At 43.6% G+C, this 27,181-nt stretch overlaps 1 protein-coding gene, 1 long non-coding RNA gene and 1 pseudogene across 2 annotated transcripts; all 3 read left to right on the top strand.

Annotated features, from left to right (window-relative positions):
* Positions 1-1,011: 1,011 nt before the first annotated feature.
* LOC133887884 (uncharacterized) lies at positions 1,012-7,493 on the top strand (annotated as a pseudogene).
* Positions 7,494-14,616: 7,123 nt separating this feature from the next.
* Positions 14,617-15,973, top strand: LOC133887894 (uncharacterized). Its single transcript, XR_009903666.1, has 3 exons — positions 14,617-14,740; positions 14,835-14,960; positions 15,059-15,973. It is a non-coding gene; the product is annotated as an uncharacterized LOC133887894 (long non-coding RNA).
* A 4,887-nt stretch (positions 15,974-20,860) lies between these two features.
* Positions 20,861-24,416, top strand: LOC133910474 (tubulin beta-4 chain-like). Its single transcript, XM_062352862.1, has 4 exons — positions 20,861-21,015; positions 21,579-21,994; positions 22,654-22,923; positions 23,534-24,416. Exons 2-4 carry the CDS (start codon positions 21,601-21,603, stop codon positions 24,208-24,210), a joined length of 1,341 nt encoding a protein of 446 aa, XP_062208846.1. The 5' UTR covers positions 20,861-21,015; positions 21,579-21,600; the 3' UTR covers positions 24,211-24,416.
* Positions 24,417-27,181: the final 2,765 nt, after the last annotated feature.

Consider the following 27,181-nt stretch of genomic DNA (forward strand, 5'->3'; position numbering starts at 1 on the left):
CATTCATAAAACAAAGCCAGATGTAAAAAAAATCTCCTTATTTTTTTCTGAAAGATGTAAAAGTGTGAAACGTCCAACTAGAAATTCTATAAGATCCGATCTCACAAAAAGATTCTCTCTAATGTATGTCACGTATCTCCCTCCTTCATCTTAGTTGCAGATACCAACTGTTGGATCAGAGATGGACGGAATAGAATAGGATCTCATAATGATCTTTTGGTAAAAGGTCTTATAGAATTTTCTCCCGTCTAACTAGGTCTAATGGCCTTTTTTGCACGCCGCCGCCGATGCCCAATAGGCTATTTTTGCTTGAGTGAATTCCTAGTAGACCACTACGAATTTTGGCATTCGCTTATATACCACCGATGTCACAATGACTTGTAGGATTAGTGGTATATATGGAAATATCAAAAATTTCAATGATTTAGAAAGAATTAACCATTTTTCCTTTTGAGAGAGAGGGGATGCCAATAGTCCAATAGCCTCTTTTGCAACTCAATTTTAATCCATACTAAACCAAAATTCTACAAGCTTCAGCCTAAACCCTTCGCAGATACTCAACTCCAATTGACTTAAGGGGTAATTAGTTGCTCGTATAAATAGATACTGGCTCGGTGGATACGTATAATTTTATAAAAAAATATGTTTAGTTACCCACATGTACTATTCCAATCTGAACTAGTGGATGCAAATGTAAATCTGTAGTCGAACTCGACGGATACAGGCTACTGCATCCGCTCATACAAGCGGACTCACTTATCAGTATTACAAAATCGCATTCATACAATAAATCAATCAGAATCTCAGCACTATCTCAAATTCGGTCAATAAATACTTAGCTCAATCTACCAAAACAGATCTAATCAATAAATACTTTTTTTCAAAAAAACCTAATCACACCCCTTAACAACCAATCGCTCTCCAACTCCGTCGATCCGCCGCATCCCCCACGGTCACCCAACACCACCCCCCCCCCCCCACTCAACGGATCCCACTCCCTCGATCTCCTCCCCCTCAACTCCACCGCCACCCCCAATGGCGTCGCCTCGCCGCCGCTCCCTCCCTTTCCCTCCCATCCTCCTTTTCCTCCCAGTCCCACTCGGCCACTCCTCCTCCTCCTCCACCGCTCATTTCATCCCACCACCCCGCTCCTCCCCACCGCCGGCTCCGGCCCTGACCCCCGCCGCCGACTACGACGGGGACCGCGTCGCGCTCCACGTCCTCCTCGACCACCGCCCACCCAACTCCTCTTCGTCGTCCGCCGCCGCCCTACCCAACCTCGCCGCGTCGCACGAGATCCTCTCCTTCGTCGACGCGTTCCCGTGGCCGCACGGCGATAAGTGCGTGCACTACCGCGCCGCCAACGCGGGGCTCCACGCTCCAGGCGCAGTGGATCGAGGCGTGGTGGCCCGGCTCCAACGACGAGTTCGCCTTCGTCGTCGAAGACGATCTCCAGGTCTCGCCGCTCTACTACAGGTTCCTGAAGCTGGTGGTCATGAGGTACTACTACGATCGCGAGAACTACAGCCCCTACGTGTTCGGCGCGTCGCTGCAGCGCCCTCGGTTCGTCGCAGGTGAAAACTTAACACTGTGAATGCTTGTTTTTCTCATGCCTTAGTTAGGAAGAATGATCCTGAAGTGCAGGTTGTTGTTCGTAAATGAGACCTGGTGATTTTTTTCTCTGTAGTTCGTCAGATGATACTACTATGAGTTAATGACATGATGCACTAGTATACTTTTGCTTACCCCATTACTGCAGATGTGTCCCATTCATTGGGATTAGTTAGGAGACCGACTCTGTGTTTTTTTGTTGTCATGCCGGATTGTGTGTTGTGTTGTTTATCGTGGATTTCTGTGGTTATTAATCTAATCGTCATCTTGTATTATGACTTTGTGTCGCTGGAACCTTGATCACTGATCTGAAAAGCAAGTAGGGTAAGTTAAAACATGATGGTAGACCGCTGTTCTATTTTTACTCTCTGGTGTCATCGTGTGTATAAGTTGTCAAAGTTGGAGGCTAGTAACTAAAAATTTCTTGCAGGCAGGATTAGTGCCTCCACAAGATTGCCTTCAAGCATGAATTCATTTTGATGTGAGGACGTTGTTCTCATAATCTCGCTGACTGTAAGAATAGATTTTTCTCGGGCAATGTTGTTTAATTTAATATTTATTTTGACTTTTGATTGCCTATAACCTGGGTGCCACATTGCTAAAGTTGGTTAGTGAGGTGATCATGGCCCCAAGATGCATTTTTCATAGCCTTGCCATTAATTGCTGTTTTTTAGGATAATGTGCATTGTTCCTGATAATCAAGATCAAGGAAGAGCTATAGATATAATCTAGGACGAAAATGGGGTGCTCGTGGGATAAAGTGGCTGCCTAGAATCTGTAATTTCATGTTCATCGTGATGTAAGCCTTCGGTTGGATTCAAAGTTGCTGGCCTATGGGACTGCTGAGAAATGGACAGGGATGTGCTAAATTATTTTTTGTTTTTGTGTTGTGTCATGACTCATTATGATCTATGTTAGGAAATTCAACTTGTATTTAATAGTAGCCATTGGGGGCAATATATAGAGAGTACATGAGGGAGTATAGGATAAAGACTCTAGTAACGTATACGTTAGGGATAAAGACTATATTCCTAACATCCCCCCTCAAATGCAAGGCGTATGTAATAGCGTTGCATTTGAAAGAGATAACACTAGGTAATAAACTTAGACTAATACATCTATAAACTGTCTCTTCAAAGTCATCTTAGAGTGGAGCCTTGGTAATTATGTCGAATCAAGCCGAAGAAGTGCAAAGCGGAGCACAAGAGTAGAGTCGTGATGATAACAACAAAAGAATGTCCTTGGTTAAGAATCGCAACAAAGTGATGTCGAATAGCAAGACAACAAACAAAATTGTCACTAGAGCTACAGAAAGACCAAGATAACACAAGAATGTCCTAGATCAAGAATTGCAAACACATCAATGACAAGTAGCGAGACAACAAATGAAGTTGTCACTAAAGTTACGGAAATATCTAGATGGCACAATTGCATCAATAATGACGGGAAAAGATTAGCTAAACAAAGACGAATATTTAGCTAACCACAAAATAAATCGACTGATTGATTGACGGAATATGTGGAATCGCACGGTATAGACGAAGTCAAAGAGAGACTAAAACTTTGAAGTATGCAGCTGAATTGCAAAACTCTAATACAAGACTATGATACTAGCAGGCAGCAGTGGGATACTAGGAGAGTGACGCAAAAGCTAATCATAGCAAAAGAAGCTAAGCAACAAGCACCAAGGATATCATAAGCTAGGCCAACCTAATAGCAAAGTAAAAGCTAGTAGTAAATTGACAGTCCAAATACCATCAGACACTAGGCAGCCCATTGGAAACATGGACCAACACAGTAGCCCACGTAGCAGGACCCCAACTAAGTAGCAGAGGCACATGCCAGCAGCACCAAAACACAACCGGTAGATTCTTGAGCAGCACAACTGACCCGTGAGAGAGGTAGCACAACCAGAGTCGAGCCGGCGACACTGAGGAAGAGCAGCACAACTCGGCAAGTGGGTCGGCAGGAAGCTGGATCCCGGCAATGGTAACAACGAAGATTCAGCGCCATCAAGCAGGCCGGCGGCAAGAGTGACGAACGAATCGACACCGACGGTGGGCGAGAAGCAGCGGCGTGGATCCAACGGGAGGCCGGTGGGTTGGCAGATCCAAAAACCGGCAGCTAAATATCCCCCGACGATGTAGACCAGCGGTCGCAAGAGGTTGAAGACCAACAAATGGCAGGCAGCGTGCGGAAGGCCAGCGAGCGGCTGGATCCAGTTACTAGCGGCAGAAGATCCCCCAGCGGTGCAGACTAGCAGTCGCAAGAGGTCAGAGATCAGTGGGTGGCTGGCAGCGTGCGGATTCGGGCTGAGACCGAAGCGGCGGCCCGATGCTAGAGACAGCAGCCCAACACGATTGTCGAGCGGACGGAAACACGAACGTCGGGCATACGTGGCTGACTAGATCCGACCGAGAAGAGACGAGTCCGTCACCAACTGAGAAGAGCAGAGAGAGAGCCGACGAGGGAGGAAGTCGACGGGTGGAATAGATCTACTTCGGGACGAGTTGCGTCATCTAAGAAAAACCTAGTTGTGATACCATGTTAGGAATAGCAACTTGTATTTAATAGTAGCCTTTAGAGGCAATATATAGAGGATACATGAGGGAGTACATAATAAGGAATCTAGTAACCTATACGTAAGGGATATAGACTGTATATTCGTAACAATCTAAATGCATATAATTCGATATTACCATTTCATAAGTATTGCTCTGTTACCATATGCTCCTCGGTAGCTGAGTTTGTAGCTACTGGTGGTACTTGTATGGATGTTGTTAACCTCATGGTGGTATGCTCCTCATCTTGCAAATATTGTTTAAGCCGTTTGACCAGAGAAGAGAAATAAATGATAGGTTTTTAGGAAATCCGTAAGAACCTAACAAGTTTGATAATATATCATATCAAATGTGTAAATAGTGTGGCATGTTACCAACTGATTCTGTTGCTAACAAAATATCTAAAAGTATCTAAAATTTTGTACTTAAATATATCAAATATCTAATTTTATTTTATGCTACCACCTAACAGCATATCTAAACATTCTAACTTGGGCAGTGAAAACAATGCTATAGCTGCAGCATGTATCCATCTTTAAAGTCACTTTGTTCAGACTTAACTATTGTTTTCGTCTTCTATTTGTACATGATAATTGGTGCTTGTGTGGGCTGACAATGAAGATTTCAGTAGCAAGTACTGATCTTTGCTCCAGATTGAAGCTTATGTACTTTATTATACGAGCAATAATCATCATGCATCAATCCAAAGTGTTACTTGTTGATTACTTGATTATATATGATCCATTATTTACATTATTGTGCGGTATGACTAGGTGGCATTATTTTAGGTGTCCTATTTGGTCCAGTACTTTAGTTAATAGCAATGTTTTCGATCCCAGACAACTCCTTTGGATACCTTAATTTGGATTATGACAACTCAGTCTGTACTCTGCACTATAACATAATTCATGCGCAAACTGGTCCAAAGACTAAATTAGACATGGCCAAACCCCTGGGCAGACCATTGTAAAATCTAATTTATTAATGCACAGGCCCAGGCTTCGACTAAAATTTAGGCCCACACCTGGAGACTGATATGTTAATCAGGCTGTGGTCCCTGGCCCAGGGGCTGCCAAAGCCTGGTAAAATGGGGCTGGGCAGCGCCTAGTCTAACATTCCATTTGATTATATCAGTTCATGATGGCTTTCAGTTTGTATTGTTTCAGTCGTACACCAATATGATGTGTACAACTGCCAAAATATGTGAAAGGGTATATTGTAAAATTATGCGTACATTATCATAATGTTGCTCGAGTATCATTTTGGTACGATCTAAGTAGAGTACTGCAAACCATTAGTCATGTTTGCTTGGTCTCTCTTCATTTTGTAAGCTGCACAGTTGGAGATTAGGCATTATAACCGTCCGATGCCATGTCATGAGGGCACAAAATTTCTTAGGTACAATACAAAACAGTCACACTTGAACTTAGAGGCGCATTTGTGGAAGTTGTTCTTTTCGTTGCATTGATTTGTATCCTTATTATTTTTATGAACGAATTTCTAGGAACTCCAGTGTGAACTTGCCGTTGTATTTGTTTGAGACTAGTTCTTTTTTGTGATCTTTGGGCTGTGAGCCGCAGAGGTGGATTTATGATGGTTATTCCTTTCTTTGCTGTGACTTTTGTGCTTATTATTTTTATAATGAAATTACTAGGAACTCTTGAAGAGACTTGCCTGTGAATGTGTTTTATGGAAGTTCTCGCACTCTTTAACCTGTGAGACTCTTCTGGTTTTTCCTCTCCAAATAAAATGTGTTGCAGTACTTACAGTATACACATTCCTTAGATGATTACTGCAAGTGCTGGCAAAGTGCAATGACTCTGTGTTAACCAGTTGGCCTTGAACTAATTAGGTAAACATGGAAACAAGATACAGTTGGACAGTGAAACTTGGATTTTCTTGTACCAGATGGTTGGCACATGGGGCCAACTTCTCTTTCCAAAACCTTGGGAAGAGTTCCGATTATGGTACAATGAACACAAGGCCAAAGGAATCAAACCAATTCTCGAAGGCATGGTAAAATTTCTTTTTCTTATTTAATCTCTATGTGCTTCTTCAGTTAATGTAGTAATGGAATGATTTATGTAATTGTAACTCATGTGACATGTCTTATTTTTATTATGACGAAGAAAATTTATCTGTAGCATATTTGTCCCAAAGATAATATATGAAGTCCATATGCTGTCAATATTTGTTAACTTGACTGTAGCTGTAGGTTTCACTCTTTAACTTTTGCAGAAAACTACAGGATGGTATAAGAAGATGGGCGAGAGAATATGGACCCCTTGGTTCATTAAATTTATCCACTCACGTGGATACTTCAATATCTACACAAACTTCCTGAAGGAAAGGGCCCTCAGCATCTCTCATAGGGATGCAGGCGTGAATTATGGAAACAATGTTGGACCAGATTCTACATTGTTGGATGGGAAGAATCTTGATTTCAATATATGGGAATTGCAGCCTCTAAAGAAGCTGAAGTGGTATGATTTCTGCTTCATTGAGGTCCTTCCAGGAAGAGTTGTTAGAAAATTAAGTGAACTTGGTTCTGTGGTCAAATCCGTGCAACTAAAAAGTACTGTTGTACTCGTAAGTTTGTACTCAATAGAACAGAGATTTGCAAGAAACTTGATTTGCCATCTCGACAAGGCAGGCATGCAGAACTACATTTTCCTTGGTGACAATTCAGAGTTTCTGGATGACCTTGCTCATAGAGGATATCCTGTCATTGATGCTATTGAGTTTTTCCAAAGCATCAATTTGAGTAGTTTTGTAGGCTCTGATGATATTGCTAAGGAGACACTGGTTACATCTTATGTGATAAAAAGTTGCTTGGACATGGGGTACAATCTATGGGTACTAAACAGAAATATGATTTCGCTTGGCCGTAAGTGGATTGAGCCATCAGATCAATCATTTGACTTCTTTATTGCAGAATATGCTGGATTGATGTTTATAGGGAGCTCACTAGACTCTAAAAAAGCATGGAATGAACTTATTATGTTGAAAGTGAAGGCGATGTGTACATCTGGTGATTTTTCTGCTTCCCGCAAACAGAAGAATTGTGTTCGTATACTGACTGAAGTGTTGGAAAACAGTGCTGGTGTGAGGATGGGAAAACTGAATGAGGGGATGAGAGTTATCGAATTAGAGCCTAACACCTCAAACAGATCAATATTAGAAGGTCAAAGTAATGTGCTTTTCTGGTCCCACAGTATGGGTTCAGATTTCGTTCAAAGGCAACTAAAAAATATGGATTTATGGTTAATTGACTCAGATTCATCTTGTAGCGCTGTTGTTTGTCACCAAAAGCAGAAGTAACCTTTGTTGTTTTGATACATTGGTTTTGTTCCCCCCCCCCCCCCCCAAAAAAAAGCAGTGGTATCATCATCAAAGGGGTCCAAGGTAATTTCAAATATTTTATTATGGAGGCTGACTTGCCCCTACTTTACAAAATCAGTGATGGTATTTATCTTTCGATGCATCAGGGGAAGACATCGTGTGGCCATTTTAGATTATGCAACCTTGAAGCTGTTGTGCAATCAAAGCGTCTGATGTTGATTACAGCTGGTCTCTGGCCACAGATAACCATTTTGGTGTTCTGCTTCTGCCATGAGTTATATGCTGCCCGCTATAACTTTTGAGGTGTTGAATAGATCTTTTCGTGGTTTGGTGAGGGCAAATTATTTAGCTAGCTAAGCTGCTAGACTCACGGGAACCGTTTTGGATGTGATTTCCCTGCTATGCACCACGTTGACAGCAATGCCCCGGCCACAATCCTTGCAGACATTAAATCATGGGAGGCTGGAACTGGTATGCTTCTTTTTGTCCAAAGTGCAAAGTACTCTCTAGTCTCTACTCTATTTTTGTAGCGATGCTGTCTGTATTACAAGCTATTTAATCATGAACAACTGCCAGCGATGAGAAAAATTGTCAGATATGCACAGTTAACTAACATGTGTGGTTTTTCTTTTGGTCTGTTTGACTACTACATTACTTTAACTTCAGATGCAAGTTTAACGTCAAGTTTTGCTTGAAGATATGTATAGGAGGGAATTGTGTCTAGCTCAGTTGGTTGAGGGTGTGGATGTACGTTTAGATCATCTAGGTTTGAGTTCTTTTCGATACGAATTTGGGTGCATATTTCTTCTTATTTATATTGTCATCTAGTTCGTTCTAGTTTGATCGAGTTTTTTTTTTAAGATATGTATTAGAGCAATGAAATTGCAACTGGATCACAGCAATCCTCTCCCACAGGGCAGATGTAGAAAGTGTTATTAGAATTGCTCTTAGCAAATAGCTAACGTATCCTAACTAACGAGACCAAGAGATGGGGTCATGTTCCCATACGCGCCACGATCAGAGGCGCAACCAACACATGGTTGCGGTTCTGAGTCGAGCAGCGCCATATAAATAAGAGGGTTAGGCGTCCAGTGGACTAATCAATCCCGTGAGGTTCAAAACATCCTAACATCTCCTTTCCGATCCTAAAGAGGCACTGGATCGACTTGAAGGCCGTCGTCGCCGCTGCTGCGCTGCATCAATTGAACGGTATTGACCTTCTTCACCAACACATACGACTACATCAAGCCCGCCACTTCGATTACATCGACTGATCATGCTCCTCACCTTCATCTGATGGCATCTCCGAACGCCGATATATCTACACACTTCCGCAAGATGTGTCTGTCTTAGGGCTAATGATGATTTAAGATGAACCTAAGTGCATTACAATGGTATTAGAGCCAGGTTAGCCTCAGATCAAACCTAATTAGGCTTAATTAAGGCTTAGTTATGTTCGGATGATGCCAATTTGTGAATAATTAGGCGTAATCATGTTAATTAGTGGCAAATTGCTCTAATTGTTCTCGGTTTGAGTGTTTTAGTTTCGTATTAAATGCAATTATGCCTAATTTTGCTTCGGTTCATGATTAATGTTGATAAACATCGTCCCACTTATGTTCAATTAGGTTCGGATTAATGTGAATTAGTCTCAAAATAATGATGTTCTAGCCCTTTATGCCTCAGACTAATGCAATTTCATGTACACATGTTCACGATTAGGAGTTTAGATTCGAATTATGTGTTTTTTATGTATGTATGTGTGCTTGTGTGTTATTTTGGACTCAGGATTGGATTATTGGGCTTGATCGGGATCCTTTTGGTCTCGGACAGCAGCTAGAAGAAGAGGATTTTGGGGAATCCGAAAGAATCCTAATAAAAAAACCTAAGGAAATTCCCTAAATCCCCAAATCTAAGTCTTTTTCCACAATCTCGAAGATATAAACCCGCAAATCCCCAAAATTGGAACCCAAAATTCCCAAATCTTGCCCCTTTTCTTACGAAGAAAGTCCCCATTCAAACCTAAGATCTATAGGGAGAAGGAGGGAGTTCTTACGGGTTTTCTTTGTTCATGTCGCCGTCACTAAAACTTTTGCGAAGCTCCTTATGTCATCGGCCGCATGCGGATGCCTTAGCTCTGCGCATGTTTGTGCTCCTCCGGCATGTGCCTCCCCTCTTACCGCACGCGCGCCACCTTCTCCGGGCACCACCGCGAATGCGCTCGACGGAGCCGCGTGCGATATCAGTCGCGCACGTGCGTCAGCAAGCGAGCCCACAATAGCGTTGCTCCATCTCTCCGACATCTCTCTCCCTCCTCTCAGCTTTGTCTCTCTCTCTCTCTCCTTCCCAGCAGTCGGGATCACCTTGCCACCGCCATCGCCTCTCTCGGCTAGCCGTGTTTTCGGAAGGGAGGAGACGAAATGGATAAGGATAGGGTTTCTGGGGAGAGCCAATGGGTTTTGATCCAGCGAGAAGGACAGAGAATCGTTGATCGTGAATGAATGGCTAGGATCGCGCCAGCAGACCGGGCTGCTTTTCACGTTATGGGCCACGCACAAGCACGAGCAAGTTGTTGGGTCGGGCTGCCGAATAGACCGGTTGGGCCAGTTTCTTTAAGTTTTGGGCTTTTACCCTTTTTTAATGTTTATCTAGTGAATTTTTAATGTTAAACTTTTTATGCACCGGATTATGGCCAAAAAATGATGATGATTAATGCACAAAATTATGATTAGTTTTCTGGACAAATTGGAACCAATGGGAAGATTTTTTCAGAAAATTTTATGATTAATTTATGTAGGTTTATAATTACTTTCTGACCAAAGTTGACTGTAATTATGCGCCATTTTACGTGTTTAATCAAATTATTTTCTATTTTCTTCCCAACGGTGATGCGGATTAGAGTTTTATTTTTGCATGACTTTAATCAGACTAATGTAGGGTTATTTTCATGCAAATTATTTCTTTATAATAATTTTTTTCATCTGATCCAATTTTTTTCTCCAGCTCTTAGTGATTCCTTTGTTGTCGTCACAATTGACAGCATAGAGCAACTTATGGGGAATAACTTTTCTGTTTGGAAAGCTAAGTGATGGTTGTCCTTGTATTTTTGGACCTTATGCACTCAGGGTTGATGCTCCCGCTGCTTCCACCATTGGCATGGAGAATTATGAGAACTAAAAAAACTTATGATGCACTTTTAGAGAATTGAGAGCAGTCTAACCGTATGACACTAATGATTATGAGGAACTTAAGCTCAAAAGCTATAAGGGGAGCAATCCTAACCTCAGAAAATGCTAAGACATACTTGGTATCTGTTGAGGAGCAATTTAAAGGCACTTCCAATGTTTATGCCAATATATTAATTCAGAAGCTCCTCAACACTAAATACAATTATAGGTCCAACGGCATAAGAGAATACATCATGATGATGATAGACATGGCTGCCAAACTTAAAAGTATGGAAATGGAAATCTCTGATGGTTTCCTTGTCCATTTCATTATGACCTCTCTACCTCCTGAATTTTCTCTTTTTAATATTAACTACAATACTCAGAAAGAGAAATGGACCATGAACGACTTGATCGCGATGTGTGTCCAAGAGGAAGAGAGGTTGATGGCTGAAAAGAAAGATTTTGTTAATTAAGTTAACAGCCCCAGAAATAAAAGAAAATTTCAAGGAGATTTCAACTCTAAGAATAAGTTGCATTTCGTCGCTAAGCACAAGACAGCGTAGAGGGCACCCAAGTCACATGCTCCTTCTGCTTCTGCCTCTCAAGAATCTAAGGATGATAGATATCACTTGCCATGAGGACCACTATCAGAAAGATTGTGTTGGTTTTCTGAAGTGGCTCGCAAAGAAGGGTAATAATTTAATAAACATTCATTGATGAATCTCTTTATGCTGATTTTTTCTTTAATTCATGATGGATTGACTCAGGTGCCACTGTGCACGTTACCAACTCATTATAGGGATTCCTTACTACGATAACATTAGGAAAGGGGCAGCGAAGTCTTAGAGTGGCCAATGGGAAGGAAGCTGAAGTTGAACCTGTCGGATTCCTTCCATTAGTTCTTGATAGTGGCTTTACTCTTAGACTGAAGAATGTAGTTTATGTTCCTTCCATGAGGAGGAATCTCATTTTAGTTCCGATGTTAGACGATGATGATTTTTATTGTAATTTTGTAGATAATAAGTGCATCCTTAAGTTTAATTCAGATGTTATTGGCCTTGTCATTCGGTAAGACAAATTTTATATGCTTCCTTTTAATGAATCTTTTGTATCTATGAATGTATGTGATGTAAGCTATAAGAGAAAAAGAAGTACAATTAACGAGACTTCTTCGAAACTGTGACATTGTCGTTTAGGCTACATTTCGAGGAGGAGAATGAAGCGTCTCATTAAGGAAGAGATTCTTCAATCCTTAGACTTTTTTTTTAACTCTAATCATTGTATAGATTGTATTAAAGGAAAATATGTTAAGCAAATAAAGAAAGTGGCCACTCGGAGTACATGATTATTAGAATTAATTCACTCTCGGTTATATCTTCACTCTCGATGGAGGAGTTATCTCATGAAAAAGTTCTAAACAGACACTTACGATATCGTCAACGATGCAAGCTGAGTTTATAGCATGTTATGAGGCTATCGGGTAGGCTATATGGTTAAAGAACTTTATCCTGGAATTAAGAGTGGTTGACAGTATTTCAAAGCCACTTGTATTATACTGCAACAATCAACACGTAATTTTATTTACGAATAACAAGTCAAGTAGTGATGTCAAACACATTAACATTAAGTATCATGTTGTGAAAGATAAAATCTATGATCAAACAATAAGTGTCAAGCATATAAATACTAAGTCAATGCTTAAGGATCCGCTCACTAAAGGCTTACCACATCATATTTTTTGTGATCATGTTGCTGACATAAGGTTATTGGAAAGCCTATGATTCTGGATAAGATGATCATAAAATAAACCAACTTTTATTAAGCATAACAAATTTTCATTTTGAAATGAAGTGACATACTATAGGTTTTTGGGTTTCAGCGGTTTGCCTTAGAGTGTTGTTTTATTGAGAGTGTGCTTATGATGTTAGCCTTACGATTAAGGGGGAGAATGTTAGAATTGATCTTGGCAAACAGCTAACGTATCCTAACTAACGAGACCGAGAGATGAGAGGGTCACGTCCCCATATGCGCCACGATCGGAGACGTAACCAACACATGGTTACGGTCTCGAGTCGAGCAGCGCCATATAAATAAGAGGGCCAGGCGCCTAGCGGGCTAATCAATCCCGTGATGTTCAAAATGCCCTAACATCTCCTTCCCAATCATAAGGAGGCGTTGGATTGACTCAAAGGCTGTCGGTGCCGCCGCTGCACTGCATCAACCAAACGATATCGACTTCCTTCACCAACACGTACGACTACGTCAAGCCGGCCACTTCAACTACACCGACCGATCACGCTCCTCACCTTCATCTGATGACATCTCCGAACGCCGGTATGTCTACACGCTTTTACAAGATGTGTCTGTCTTAGGGCTAATGATAATTTAAGATGAACTAAGTGCATTACAAGTGTGTATCTGAAGAAAGAAAATCTGGCAGATGCGGTTGGTGCATGCACATTTTCACTGGCAGAAGCAACATCTGTGAGGTAAAGAAAGACAAATCAACTGGAAAGTGGTTCGACAAATTGACAGTTTGATTGAGATCTGATACAGTGATGCGCAAAGTCTATAACGAAGATTTCTCAACCACATTTGATCTTCGGCACTTCTTGGTAGCATAATTTCCTTCCACTTGAACAAGGTGGGATTATCTGTTGCTGGATCCAACTTGGAACACACTCGAGGATATAGTTGCGACAAAGCGGACCCTGGAAAATGACAGTCAGTTTGTCCAGGATGCGTACTTGCACCTTGCATATGATGCGTGGATTAAGAGTTTGATGTCTGCTCTACAAGTTGCCATAATTCTGTGAAGGGATAGAGTTGCAGCCGACAGTTCAATCATGTTAAGTGACCAATCCTTGGCCTGTTGGTTTGCTTATTTAGCTCAAGTTTGGTAAATCTCAAGTCTCGAAACACCCAAGCGCACGCCTCAATGCATTTCTCTGTCTGGACATGTTCAACAGATTAACAGGTCCCCTAGAACCAACAAGATTTTTGCGATGAATATGCAAAATAATTTGGATCACTCCATGGATATCTCACGCATTTCCTTCAGGCGGGTCCTTTTAGAGACAGCTGGAGACCAGTTTTCTTATGAGAAAAAGGAGCTGTCTGCGTCGCCCCGTGAAAGGACAAGGCAACTGATTAGGTCTACCAAACGATGCAAGGAGGCGAGAAATCCCCGCCTGCGACTTGTTAATCGCTCCACCTTAATAAGATTAGAGTAAGATGGGAGATGCGATGTGGTTGTCCTCTCCCGGCACAGATGAGAGGACAGCGGGAATGATGATCGGCTGGCCATTGGGCACCATGGTTGGTACACATGTGCCCGTGATTGAGTGATGCATCCATCCCGGGCTCACATCTTTACCCGTGGCCCGGATCAAACAGCCGCGACACACAAGTTCAGAATCGCACAACACAAAAGGGCTCTGTTTATATGCCTGCATGATAGTAGGTTGGTATACTGGTAGATGATCACGATTGCACGTTAAACTGGAAGAGTGTTTGTTATACATGAGCAGCCATTGCAACAACACTGTTGAGTGAATCTGTCCGAAATATCAAGGTTGTCGGCATGCGAGGGGGTGCTTTTGGCGCCAGACGGCTTCGCGAAGCCGGTTGGTGAACAGCCCCTTTCAACCCAAATCAGCATTCCGCATTCTGCAATGTGGTTAGTTGGTTGATCTTTTTCGCCTTTTTCTCGAACCACGGTGGCCTTCCAATTTCGTTGGCAGAGGCTAATCGGTCTGGCGCTACAAGGCAAGGCCGTTTCTTGTGTTGCGTTCCACTGGGAGAGCGAGCATGCACGGACGCACCACAGCAGGTGGCTGAACCTGAACGCGAGCCTTGCCATCGCCATCACATGGTGGAACGGAGTGGAGGATCGTGTATATATTTGTGTGCCGCCGAACAACGTTTGGGATGGGGGACTTCGATCGGGTGGCCGATGCACCAGGGCGCAGGAGTTGAAACGCACCTAGGTCTACGTGCTGATGCTCTCGTGTACCGATCGGATCTGGCTAGTGAGCAGCAATGCGATTAAGGCAGGTACGTAGCATAAGGCTTTCATGCACAACTGCGCGTGTTCAGATAAGACCGCTTTCCCATAGATGATTTACTACCGCTGCATCTCTACATGTAGGAAATGAGCAGGAGAGAGATGCAACGTGCTAGTTGATCACGGTGTGCAGGGATACATATACATATACATGTACAGAAGAGGCTGTTGGCCGTAACTATTTAACAAAACTAGGTCACGTTATTGCAGGTACACCGGTCTCCAAACACTACACTGTTGAGCGTTGAGTGTACACCCTGTGCCTTACTGACAGTGTCTGCTCTCTTTCATGGCGGTACTACTAACAGTAACGGGGGGACTTGCATCTTGCCTCGGGCACATACGGAAGGTCGATGAGATGGGAATGTGATCCCATCCCAGCACCAAGCAACAACCGTGTATCCTCCGTTCCTCCTCTGAAGACGACGACTAGGAAGGAAGTAATTGCCGCACGGAGCCAACCAGACGACAGCTGCCAACCAACACTAGCTGCGCTGCCCCTTCTGGCATGTGAACCGCTCGTGGCCTGCTGGTCACTGGAAACCATTTCTCCGCGAGCGTACATGACGGGCCATGGATAGGCCTTGCTTGGTCGTGAATAACCTCCGGCCGAATAGGGATATGGCAACGGGTCGGGTTCAGAGCGGGTTCAGCCAAAACCCGTCTATCATGGAACCTGAAAATCAAAATCCAATTTGCACCGAATTACTAATCGGGTTCAAAAGTGCTCTTGCATCCAAACCTGACCGGAATCAAAACCTGGTAGGAACCCGTCAGGTCTTACCAACCAACGGAAGTGGCGTGTTACGTGCGTTGGAGCGGAAGGCGGTGCCAGCACGAAGAAGGCAAATGACAACACCAGGTGTGGAGAGGGCAGATAGCAACGTCGGGCACGATCGCACGAAGGGATGGCGCAGAGTGGCGAACGGCAATGACGCTAGGCACGGAGAGGGTGAGCAGTGACCATGACCGCCAGGCGCCGAGTGGCGAACGACGATGACGCTGGGTGCGGAGGGGGCGGTGCCAGCACAGAGAGGGCCATCGACGGTGATATATGCGCATGTGGTGTGATTAGTTGTCCATATGGACCGTATATGCATGCTGAGTAGAAGCAGACTGAGCGGAGTTATATTTGTTGAGAAGAAGAGTGTTTGGTTTGTTGTATCTGTCTAGATAAGTTGAGCTGAGATTCTGTTTGGTTAACCGAATTTGAGGTTGTATAAGCGGATACAAGAGTTGAGATTGTGATTGGTTGCCCGCATACAAATGATTTTGCGACATTGACAAGTGGGTCCATCTGCATAAACGGATGCAGCCTCTGCATCTGTCAGGCCAGGCAGTAGACGTACATTTGCATCCGCTCGGCCAGGCTAGAACAGTGCATGTGGGCAAACCAGGGGTTCGATCGGTCAGCCATTTTCCTTGCCGCGGTGTCGCCCGGCCATGCTGGGCTTAAGCGCTTGGACTGGGTGGGTGTGCTGTCGTGCTGGGCTAGGTTGGGCTAAGGATTTAGATATAGGCTAGAAATAGAGAATATGTTTATATAAGGTGCCCACAGGTCAACCGTAGGAAAAAAATCAAACTCGTATCCGCTCAAAATGGAATACCTGACCTGCTAGATTTATGAGTGAGATTTAGAACCAAAACTCACACCCACCAAATATAGAACCTACTATGACTTAACCCACATGTCTAACCAACATCCCCACGGCCGAAGGCTGCAGCTTTCGTGCCACATGCATGCAGACAAACGCTGCAGTCCTCGTATTGGATTTGGATCACAACTTAGAAGAGATAGATGCGGCACTCGACCTGTTCTGCTTCAGCTTGGCCTGCTCCGCGGTTACACTCGACAGTGCCAGGCGGGATGGCTTGTGATGTCCGAGTGAGCTGCTATTATGGGGATGAGAATAACCTCACATTTTCTGATCTGGATCTCGTCCGTGACACGTGGTTTGATGCCCAGCATTGCATTATGAATGAATGAGATTGTGAACCCCTGCCCAGCTACAATGATTGAGAAGCGAACCACCTTCACCTCGAGTTACAGTCTTCAATTTACTGAACACTGATCACTTCTCTAGCAACACAATTAGCATCACTTCTGATCAGCCTGACTTTTGCTGTTTGCTCTGGCGGATGTCACTACTCACTACAAAGTAGTAGCAGTGCAGTGTTTAACATACTGAGAGAATTATTACCATACAATAAAGCAATCGGAATGTGTGTGTTTTTGTGTGTAGTACCTGGCAGTAGGGTTAAAAAACCGTCGGTAACCGCTCAAAAATCGCGGTTACGACCTTTCCGGTCCGGTTCGTTTTCAAAAACCGCTCAGTAACCGAAATTTGAATTCAAAAAATTCGAAAAAATAAAAAAATTCAAAAAATTCAAAAAAAATCTTTAAAAAAACTAGACATAATTCTAAGAACTTATGTGAAAAAAAATTCAAAAATAATGTCGTTTGCATCATATTCTATAGGGAGAAAGTTTGAAAAAAATGAAAAAAATTGAAGCGCGCGGCTCAATTATTAACTCACGTTAAGGAAAAGTGTAACATGCAAACACATATTTTTCTTGTATAAAACGTATTTTAAGAGAATCTTTAAAATTGATTTCACTTTATTTAGAGTTTTATTAAATTCTCTATGATTTTTACAAAGTTCACAAGCATAAAGTGAATATGTTAAGAAACATCACTGTAATTAATTTTTTCATGTCTACTATTATTTTTTCTACTTAAATCATAATATAAATAAGCTAATGAAAGTGGTTTCACTAATTTTTAAGGTGTGATGGCTCAGTTATGAATTAATCTAGTCGCAACACATTTACACAATCATGCATGTTACAATAACTAATTCATGAGTTCATATATTTTTAAAAGATATAGGATCATGTAAGAAGACTAACAAAATTAGTTTCATGATTTTTGGATTAGCAAAGAGTAAACTATGCATTTACCTTGGTTTAACAAATAAAATTTCTCACAGAAATTTGAACTTTTTTATGAGTATAAATACTTTTATCATGTAGTTCATGTTACAAGGAAGCCAACAAAATTTGTTTCACTTGATTTGAAGCTCGGATGAATTAGTTATTGATTTTACAAGATTGAACCCTTTTTTAGGTTTTTTGTTGAACTGCGCTGAAATTCGATAAAACCGCTCGATAAATCGAGAAAACCGAGCAGTTACCGACCCAAACCGCTGGGTAACCGACCGAATCAAAAATGCGAGAAAATCGCTCAGTAACCGACCCAAACCGCTCGGTTACCGAGAGGGCAAAAACATGATTTTTTTCGCAAAAATTTAAAATTTGCCGAATTAATTTTCTCCGAATTTTTTTGAAGTTTTGACCGGTAACCGTGGTTATCGCACATTTTCGGTTACCGCCGGAGCTCGGTAACCGAGCTCCGATCGGTAAATGGAACCTTGCCTGGCAGTAACAAAATGCAGCCGTGAGACGATGCGATCGAGATCCTGTTTTTGGGTGGCCTTCCAATCCATGCACATGTTTGCCACTTGGTGGTAGGACAGAGAGAGTGCGTACCCATGTGCTCCATAGGCTGTAGATTAAGGGAGTTCAATTTGTTTCCTGTGTCAGTGTGTCACCGGACGATAAATAAAAGACAATTTGTTAACTGCTTCAGCTGAAAGGTCAAATCCGCTGCTTGACTACAATGATTAAGCCAAATGGGCGCTTCTTGTGCTCTGCCCAGTATCCATGACCAAGTCTGTCACTTGGGAGGGGAATGACCAGTCTGCCCCCTGCGCTCCTGTTGTATGGCATTCATTTGCAGGCAGCGCATAGCCTTGATCTTGGTCGCGCTAGACGCCTGGTGCACCTTTTTAATGTCTGGCTCTAATTATTAAACCAAAACTTTTTGACTACTCTTTTTCTGTTACGTAATAGCCAATTATCATGCTAATTTTGTCTAGAAAAGTTGTTGACACGTGACAATCGGTAATGTCATGAAATATCAGTCCAAAGAGGTGGTGATTCAAATAATATCGTTCCAAAAGTTGTAATCTAGAAAATGTCATATCCATAGACATGTATCATGATATACCATTCTTGGCTTTTCTTGGCTTTTGTTTTCTTTTCAACATTTTCTCTAAGTGAAAATAACCTCTCAGCCTCATTGGTCCCTGACCTCAATGTTATCATGCTCCCGTGAGGCACCACACTGGTTGGTGCTGCCGCACTCTCCACAGATCTAGCGCCACCCTTGCCCTCCCCTTTTCATACTCCACTAGACCCCCAAACTCTAGCGCACCTCTCCTCCCTCGTTGCCTTCTTGAAGCTCTCCCGTACTTCTCGACTCTGCTATCACTGCATCTTGGTGTTGCCTCAGCTCCAAACTGCACCTTCTCTAAGCGAGGCCTCGCGCTTCACCTCCACAATGTATGACGCCAATATTATCATCTTTGGTGGACCCAACCCAGTGCAAACAAGCGCATGTCTAACTCGAGGAGCAAAATGGTCCATCAAGGTGGAATTTATTTGAAAATTTTAAAAATAATGAAAAAAGGGGAAATGGTATTTCGTGGCACATGTTCATGGATAGAATGGTATTTCTCAAAGCACAATCTTTAGGTGGTATTCTTAGAATCACCACTCTTTGGAGTGGTATTTCAACCACCACCGTTTCTTCCAAACCCTTCCCCTCCTCCATTCTCTATGCAAGTCAATGAGCTCCTTTTGTCCACCGATGCCACTTCATGTTTGTTGCTACCTCTCTTGCCACCACAACAAGCAAGAAAATGCCCTTGTTGCTATGCCATGCCATCCCTATCTACTTGTGGATTAGCGTTGCTAGCGTTCATCGGTATCAACAATGGATAAAACCAAAACTCCCAAACCTAACATGAAAAACCTTAAGGTTACTACCAAAGGAGTCAAAGACAAGTCTCAGTTGCTACCTATGACACATGTTTATTAGTGGTTTCCGAGTAAACCATTATATTAATGAATGTTGTTCCATTTCCTTTAAAAGAGTTTAGGGTTTGTTCATTGGCACACCACTATTTTCTTTTGCTTCGAAACAATTATTTTTTTATCCACTGAATGATGATGCAATATAATCTTCCTCCATTAACACTAAAGCCTAAACCCAACTCTCCACTACTTAATCAACCAGACCAAGAATGATTCCACTTCCCATGACTCGATGTGCCACCTCACCCACCCTTACCTTGCATGTCGACAATGATGAATCTTTGTTTTCACCTCCCTATGAGATTGACGATGTCGTCCTCTCCCTTGGTCTACCTCTATGAATAGCCATCGCTACCACTTCCCCTTCTTTGTGTTTGATGGCTCAATATCGTTGGATTCGTCATCCGCCAATCAATTTTACATCACGTACGGAGGTCCAAACCACCTTGTTGCATACCTCATCGGCACGCCTCCACTGGCTCTATCCCTTTATATTCTGTCATGACTTAGCTGGAGAAGGAATTCCTCTATCTCCGAGGATGATTCTCATAAGGATATCTAATCTAAGTGATAAAAAATGATTGTTTCTAGCTCTTAGCATAGTCGAATGCTATATTGTAATTCAAAGAGCTTATTTTGTTGTGAAAGAAAACTAAAAATTTATGTATGGACCTATTTGGTTTGTGAAAAATGAAGCATATGAAAAGCAAAGCCATTTTTTTGTGCATGCTATAATTGGGGCAATTAAAGTGTCTACCTAAGTTTTAGCCAATTTCAGTTATAAAGTATACTGAGCTTTGAAACTTACAGTGTATTATACAAATTTTCAGCAATAGATCCAATGGAGACATCTAGTTGAAGTATCAAATTCAATAAGACAATGACAAATATGATTCTTATGTACGCAAAAACGAAACAGGCCAATCCTGGTCCGATGCCGGCAAAACAAAAACCAAACAAACGCCGAGACGCGCCCTGGGCAGTTACGTCACACCACAACCTCTGTTCCAACGTGCCGTCCCGGGGGCAGACCCGTCATTTCCTACGGCCCGCAAGCAGACACCCGAAAATTTTCAAAATCCGAGCCTCCAACGGGCCGTTTTCGAACCCGACGCGGGCAGCCGTCCGATGGCGACGATCGAACGGCCCCGGGAGGCCGACGCGCGGCGTTGGAGGGAACGCGGCTGGGCCGTCCGATCCGGTGCCCTAGCCCCCGCGCCACTATAAAACCAGCCCCCTCTCTGCCCATTTCCATTTTCATCTACCACAGCGCGACACCCCTTTTGTTTCCTATCGCTCACCCGGGCGGCCCACTCCCATCTGTGAGGTAATGCGGCGAAAACCTTCTGCCTTTTTTGGTAGCTTGCGCTGGATTTTTGTTTTGTTTCGTGTTTCCGCGGTGGATTTTGGTTTGGTTGTAGCGGATTTGAGGATTTTTTGGTTCGTCAGCTCGTTCTGTTTTGGTAAGGGTGTGATTTTGGGGTTAATTTTTTGGGTGGTCTGGGGCTCGCGGTGTTCTGCTGCGGCTAGGTTTTGCTGAGATCTGCTGCAGCCAACCTTGTTTGGGAATTTGAAAGTTTTTTTTGCTCCGATTCTGCGATTTGTGCTTGGATTTGTTTGGAGAGAAGGTGAGTTACTTCTTCAAATTTCTTTTGGATCTGAAGTTGTTTCTCGCTTGCGATGAGATGATTGCGCCATTTTTGTCATATTTTTGCGAACCACCATTTTTTTTTGCAATTCTTATGCTTTTTATTCGCATTCGGTGCTCAGATCTATTCAATTTTGTGCTCGTGCTAGCGATATATAATTTGATCTGGTTCTCCGCTCCCATTTCAAAGTAATCTGCCGTCGTTTTCTCGCACCTAACCGCTGCTCCCCTCCCACCTGCAGCAACCAACCTTGTGATCCAGGCATGAGAGAGATCCTCCACATCCAGGGCGGCCAGTGCGGCAACCAGATCGGCTCAAAGTTCTGGGAGGTGGTCTGCGACGAGCATGGCATCGACTCCACCGGCCGCTACGTCGGCACCTCCGACCTCCAGCTCGAGCGCGTCAACGTCTACTACAATGAGGCTTCCTGCGGTCGCTTCGTGCCCCGCGCCGTGCTCATGGACCTCGAGCCCGGCACCATGGACAGCGTCCGCACGGGGCCCTACGGCCAGATCTTCCGCCCCGACAACTTCGTCTTCGGTCAGTCTGGCGCTGGGAACAACTGGGCCAAGGGCCACTACACCGAGGGCGCGGAGCTCATCGACTCCGTGCTCGATGTCGTGAGGAAGGAGGCTGAGAACTGCGACTGTCTCCAAGGTCGATCTCTTTCACTGCCGTGGACTCCTTGCTGTCAACTATGTGTGAATGATTGCTTTAGATATGGTGCGAGTGCTTTTAGATTTGGTGCTGTCTTGCTGCTTTTTGGAATACTCGAATCATGTGATGATTTAGCTTTTTAAGTATGCTGGCTTTCTATTTCCAGTAGTAGTTTTTTCTGTTAGCTAACGTGTGTTGGCATCTGATGAACATTAATATTCTACAATGGGGATTCCCAATATTTATCGACCCCTTAACGAATTTGTCCTTGTGTTCTTAACCATGATTGTTATAGGACTTACCTTTTCTATCTGCAGGATCTGCTTTTCTTGACTGTTGCCCAGCTATTATGCATCTAGTGAAATAGAAATGTATATTAAAGACCTGTTTAAAAGCCAGAATATGGGTTTGGTCTGAGCTAAACATATTTTTAGAGTTTTTAGGTAACTATTAGATGATACTCTTGATTCATGTTAGTCATTGCAGAGTCTGTTTCTTCTATGTTCATAAGAACATGAAAAAAATGTGGTCTCTGCTTCTGGTTTGTTTGCAGTTGCTTACTGTGCCATGATAACTTTCAGTATGGCCGTGGGTCTGTGTAGTATAATTATGATTGTGTATGCTCGAACTTATGAATTTTTATGGCTTACTGTAAGCAGGTTTCCAAGTTTGTCATTCCCTTGGAGGAGGCACTGGATCTGGAATGGGCACCCTCCTGATCTCAAAGATCAGGGAGGAGTACCCTGATCGGATGATGCTTACATTTTCTGTCTTCCCTTCACCAAAGGTTTCAGACACTGTTGTTGAACCCTACAATGCAACCCTGTCTGTCCACCAGTTGGTGGAAAATGCTGATGAGTGCATGGTTCTTGACAACGAGGCACTTTATGACATTTGCTTCCGTACCCTGAAGCTGACCACTCCTAGCTGTAAGTTGATTTATACTCATGTTTAATTATTCTGCCTTTCAATTATGTTACTTGGAATATGCTTTATCATGTAGAGTTTAGACCAATGCAATACTTCTTTGCCCCAAAATTTCATAGTTGCACTACGTAAATCAATTCCATAGGTTATAGCTTGTATTGGTAGGTAAGAACTTGCATTGGTAGATCTGTGGATATTATGAGTCATGTGCTCTGTTAGCCACCAAGTACAAAATAATTAGTGTTTGTTCTGTACTGGATTCAATTCATATCTTGTTTGCTTGTCCTATTCATACACCGTGCAGATTCATCCAATCCATCTGGTTGTCCTTATGAATGAGCTGGTTTGGTATATTGTACCCAATGTACATTGCATGTTATATGTATGACAAATTATTGTGACTTAAATTGGTAGTACCTTGGCATGTTAGTTCAACACTGCAGATAAGAGGACATTAGATTATCATGCTACTATTAATGAGTGTATCAATCTAATATTGCTGTTATGATATGCACTTCCCTAAGTAATTGTGTTTGTTTTGAGCAGATAATGATTAGCTGTTTATGCTGAAAATCATGCAAAAAATCTGACTTAGACTTGTTTGTGAAACAGTTGGTGACCTGAACCACTTGATCAGTGCGACAATGAGCGGTGTCACTTGCTGCCTTCGCTTCCCAGGCCAGCTGAACTCTGACCTTCGCAAGCTTGCAGTCAACTTGATCCCCTTCCCTCGTCTTCATTTCTTCATGGTTGGCTTTGCGCCACTCACCTCGCGTGGCTCACAGCAGTACCGAGCCCTTACTGTCCCGGAGCTCACCCAGCAGATGTGGGATGCCAAGAACATGATGTGTGCTGCTGACCCCCGCCATGGCCGCTACCTCACGGCCTCTGCCATGTTCCGTGGCAAGATGAGTACCAAGGAGGTTGATGAGCAGATGATCAACGTCCAGAACAAGAACTCGTCCTACTTCGTGGAGTGGATCCCCAACAACGTGAAGTCCAGCGTGTGTGACATCCCACCGCGTGGCCTCACCATGGCCTCTACCTTCATCGGCAACTCCACCTCGATCCAGGAGATGTTCCGCCGTGTGAGTGAGCAGTTCACTGCTATGTTCAGGAGGAAGGCTTTCTTGCACTGGTACACCGGCGAGGGCATGGACGAGATGGAGTTCACCGAGGCGGAGAGCAACATGAACGACCTGGTGTCCGAATACCAGCAGTACCAGGATGCCACCGCCGACGAGGAAGGTGAATACGAGGATGAAGAGGAAGCGGTCCAGGACGAGTAACGGGTTTGGATCCGGTTGCCTGTTGTGCTCTCTGTAATCTGGTTTGCTTTAAACTGGAGCTTGCGTGTGTTTGGTTATCTTTATTCGGTATGTCATGTTGAGTATGTAGTACCTATGTGGTAGCATGGTACTACCACTTATCCTGTTTCACCGCCAGAAAGACATGTTCTAAGCCGCGTATATGGGAGGAGTATTGGGTTATTGTATCGGCTTGTTCGTGTGATATTCTTTCCCGTGCTGTGTGTGAAATGTTCCTGCTGCCGTGGATTCAGGCTGCAGTCGTCTTGTCCAGGCCAAATGTTCCGCGAAAGTCAATAAACATTTGCTTCGTCCTAAGGCGTTGCTGTTCTTCGTTACGATCTACGTTCACTGAACGTTTGGAGCTTCAACCTAGACAAATCCATCCTTGCCGGTTCATGTGTTGACGATAGCTGCCAAGATCGCATACGAAAAAAGCACAAGAATCATGCAAGGGAGTGGTGTGAAATCATGTGCATAGATAACTTTATGGGTGGCCTAGATGAGACCTACTGCGACAGCCACGGTCGCAGGATGGCAGGAACGACAACAGCTACTGCGAGAAAATATGGCCAAATGGGTCATTCGTACCTGGCTAAGGCACGGCCCAAACGGCCCATCTACAGTAACGGACTGTGCCATGCTGGCCCGCGTGCCTTCCCTCGGCCCACGGCACGGCCCGTTGGTGACTGTGCAGTGCCGGGCTGGCTCGGGCATGATTTCGGCCTGACGGCCCGGTCGGCTCAACGGGCTGAAATAGATAAAAAATATAAAAATATATAAAAATAGATAAAAATATAAAAAATAGATAAAAAATATTAAAGAATAGCTAAAAAATTAAAAATATATATAAAAAAATAGAAAAGCTTTGACTGCGAGTGCGTTGGAGCCGTGCCTTCGTAAAAGCTTCGCATTAGATTTTGGGTGTCACCAGAGTCCTTTTCCCCCAGATCAAGATGCAGCTTGAGGGAAGCTCAGAAATGTTCGCCCTTTTTCCAGGACACTATACTCGAATAGACGATGATGTGTCATAGATATACACTAGAGTCTGATAGCCCTCATAAATTCATTTACAGATAATGCAAACTTAAATATAACGACAAGTTACATATTTATTTGATGTTTCGTACACACTTACGACATGGTTCATAGTACATGGTGATAGGTAGAGTTATAATTTGATTATTACAGCGCAAGTCGAAAGTTGCATCAGTACATATTAACAAAAGGGAAAATTTCCTTCTTGCCAGTAGCACGGATCGGATTTTGTTTCTGCATTTGCCTTATGCCATGTCTCGCTTGTGCCATCCAGTCTCAGATTTGGTGCTCCAAAATGCCGCTGCATACAACTTCCGTCAGTTAGTCCTCCGTTAGGGGCAAATTTGGACCGTTTTGCCCTTTGGTTACGGCAGCAGCGTGAGGAGCCAAACTCCTCGGGTTACGGTGCCAACTACCCCTCATATGCAGGGCATTAAATACAAGATGACAATAAAGCTGTGGATCGTAGCCTCGAGTTAAAATGCCATTTTTGGGAGTTTTCGCTTGGTATAAAGGCAGAGAGAGCACACTTCAACATTCACCCTACCATCATCAATTGATTTCTGTCACACTCTTCATTCTCCTTGCGCCCCTGCCTCCAAAACCCCTAACAAACCCTCCTCTAATCTCTCCACCACCATGGGCAAGAAGAAGATCGAGAAAGAGAGCTCCTCCACCAACGATATGGCTAGCGTGATCCCAAAGTGGAAAGAGTCCAAGATTACAGAGGAGGCCTCGGAGAAGGCAGAGATTCGATGATTCCTCTCCGGGCTCTGATCCCATGCATGCCATGGGACAGACGATCCCGAGCCCATACACCCATAGCACGATGATCTTCCTTGATTTTTTACGATGCGGTTTCCACTTCCCCTCTTCCAGTTTTCTTCTCGAGGTGCTTGGTTTCTACGGCTTAGAACCCATTCACCTCAACCCTAACTCAATCATCATATTGAGCGTCTTCGTACATTTGTACGAGGCCTTCCTTGGTTTGCACCCGTCCCTCGACCTCTTCAGGTACTTTTACCTTTTGAAGGGGCTCTAGAATAAGGTCGTTGGTGGCGCCAAATTTTGACTTTGGGAGGATAAGTCGGCGGAGTACATCGACTTCATCGCCAAATCCTTCTGATCGCGCTGGCATAAGAAGTGGTTCTATTGCCAGCCTGGCCCGCTCGGGCTTTCCTATTGGGGTTTGCCACCGTTGTCGAGGCCCGCTTGGACGGAAGAATTGGTGATGAATGCCCTTCGCTGGAACCTCATCATAGAGATTCGACATCTGAAGGAGAGGAATCTGATGTCTTATGATGTGGCTAGGGACTTCATCAGGCGCCACGTGGGTCCTCTAAAGTCGAGGATTACCAGTGCCTGGTAATTTCCAATCGGGTTGGATCCGCCCCGAGAAGGTGTGATATGTACTCCTCGATCCTGAGTAGCTGTTTTTAAAGGAACTGCAAAGTTAGTTCTCATAGTCAATCACTTCTGTTCACAATGCTTCTACCAGAGGTTGCCTACAAGAGGGCGAAAATTCTTTTTGAAGCAATCCCTTCCCCCGGCCGCTCGAATGTCCCGGTTCCCATCATTGAGATGGACCTCGATGCGCAACAAACGATCATATTGATAAGTCTCTTGAGCCTTCTCCATTCTGTTTTTTTTTCTAATAGTCGTAGTTATGACGACGATCGTTAGGGACTCGTATACCTTCCCAGCACGGCCAGCTTGACCCAGAGGCCACAAATGTGGGAGCCCCTGCTGCATCTGAATGAAGTCGTCATTTTGGGGAGCACGGGTCCAAGTGGGAGTGGTGGCGGCGTACTGCATGTCGTATCCTTTGGCAGTGGCATGGCGCTGCAGGGTGACAACTTTGTGGAGGTTGATTCACCACCATATGACAGTAGACCACCGAAGATGATTGCTCTAA

This window comes from Phragmites australis, chromosome 1 (genome assembly GCF_958298935.1).
Source record: "Phragmites australis chromosome 1, lpPhrAust1.1, whole genome shotgun sequence".
Lineage (NCBI taxonomy): Eukaryota > Viridiplantae > Streptophyta > Magnoliopsida > Poales > Poaceae > Phragmites > Phragmites australis.

What these genes read in the sequence shown, in the direction of transcription:
- LOC133910474 (XM_062352862.1), top strand. Translation starts at nt 21,601, where the DNA reads ATGAGAGAGATCCTCCACATCCAGGGCGGCCAGTGCGGCAACCAGATC. An exon ending in GAACTGCGACTGTCTCCAAG is followed by an intron (nt 21,995 to 22,653) that starts GTCGATCTCTTT and finishes TACTGTAAGCAG; the next exon opens with GTTTCCAAGTTTGTCATTCC. An exon ending in GAAGCTGACCACTCCTAGCT is followed by an intron (nt 22,924 to 23,533) that starts GTAAGTTGATTT and finishes TTTGTGAAACAG; the next exon opens with TTGGTGACCTGAACCACTTG.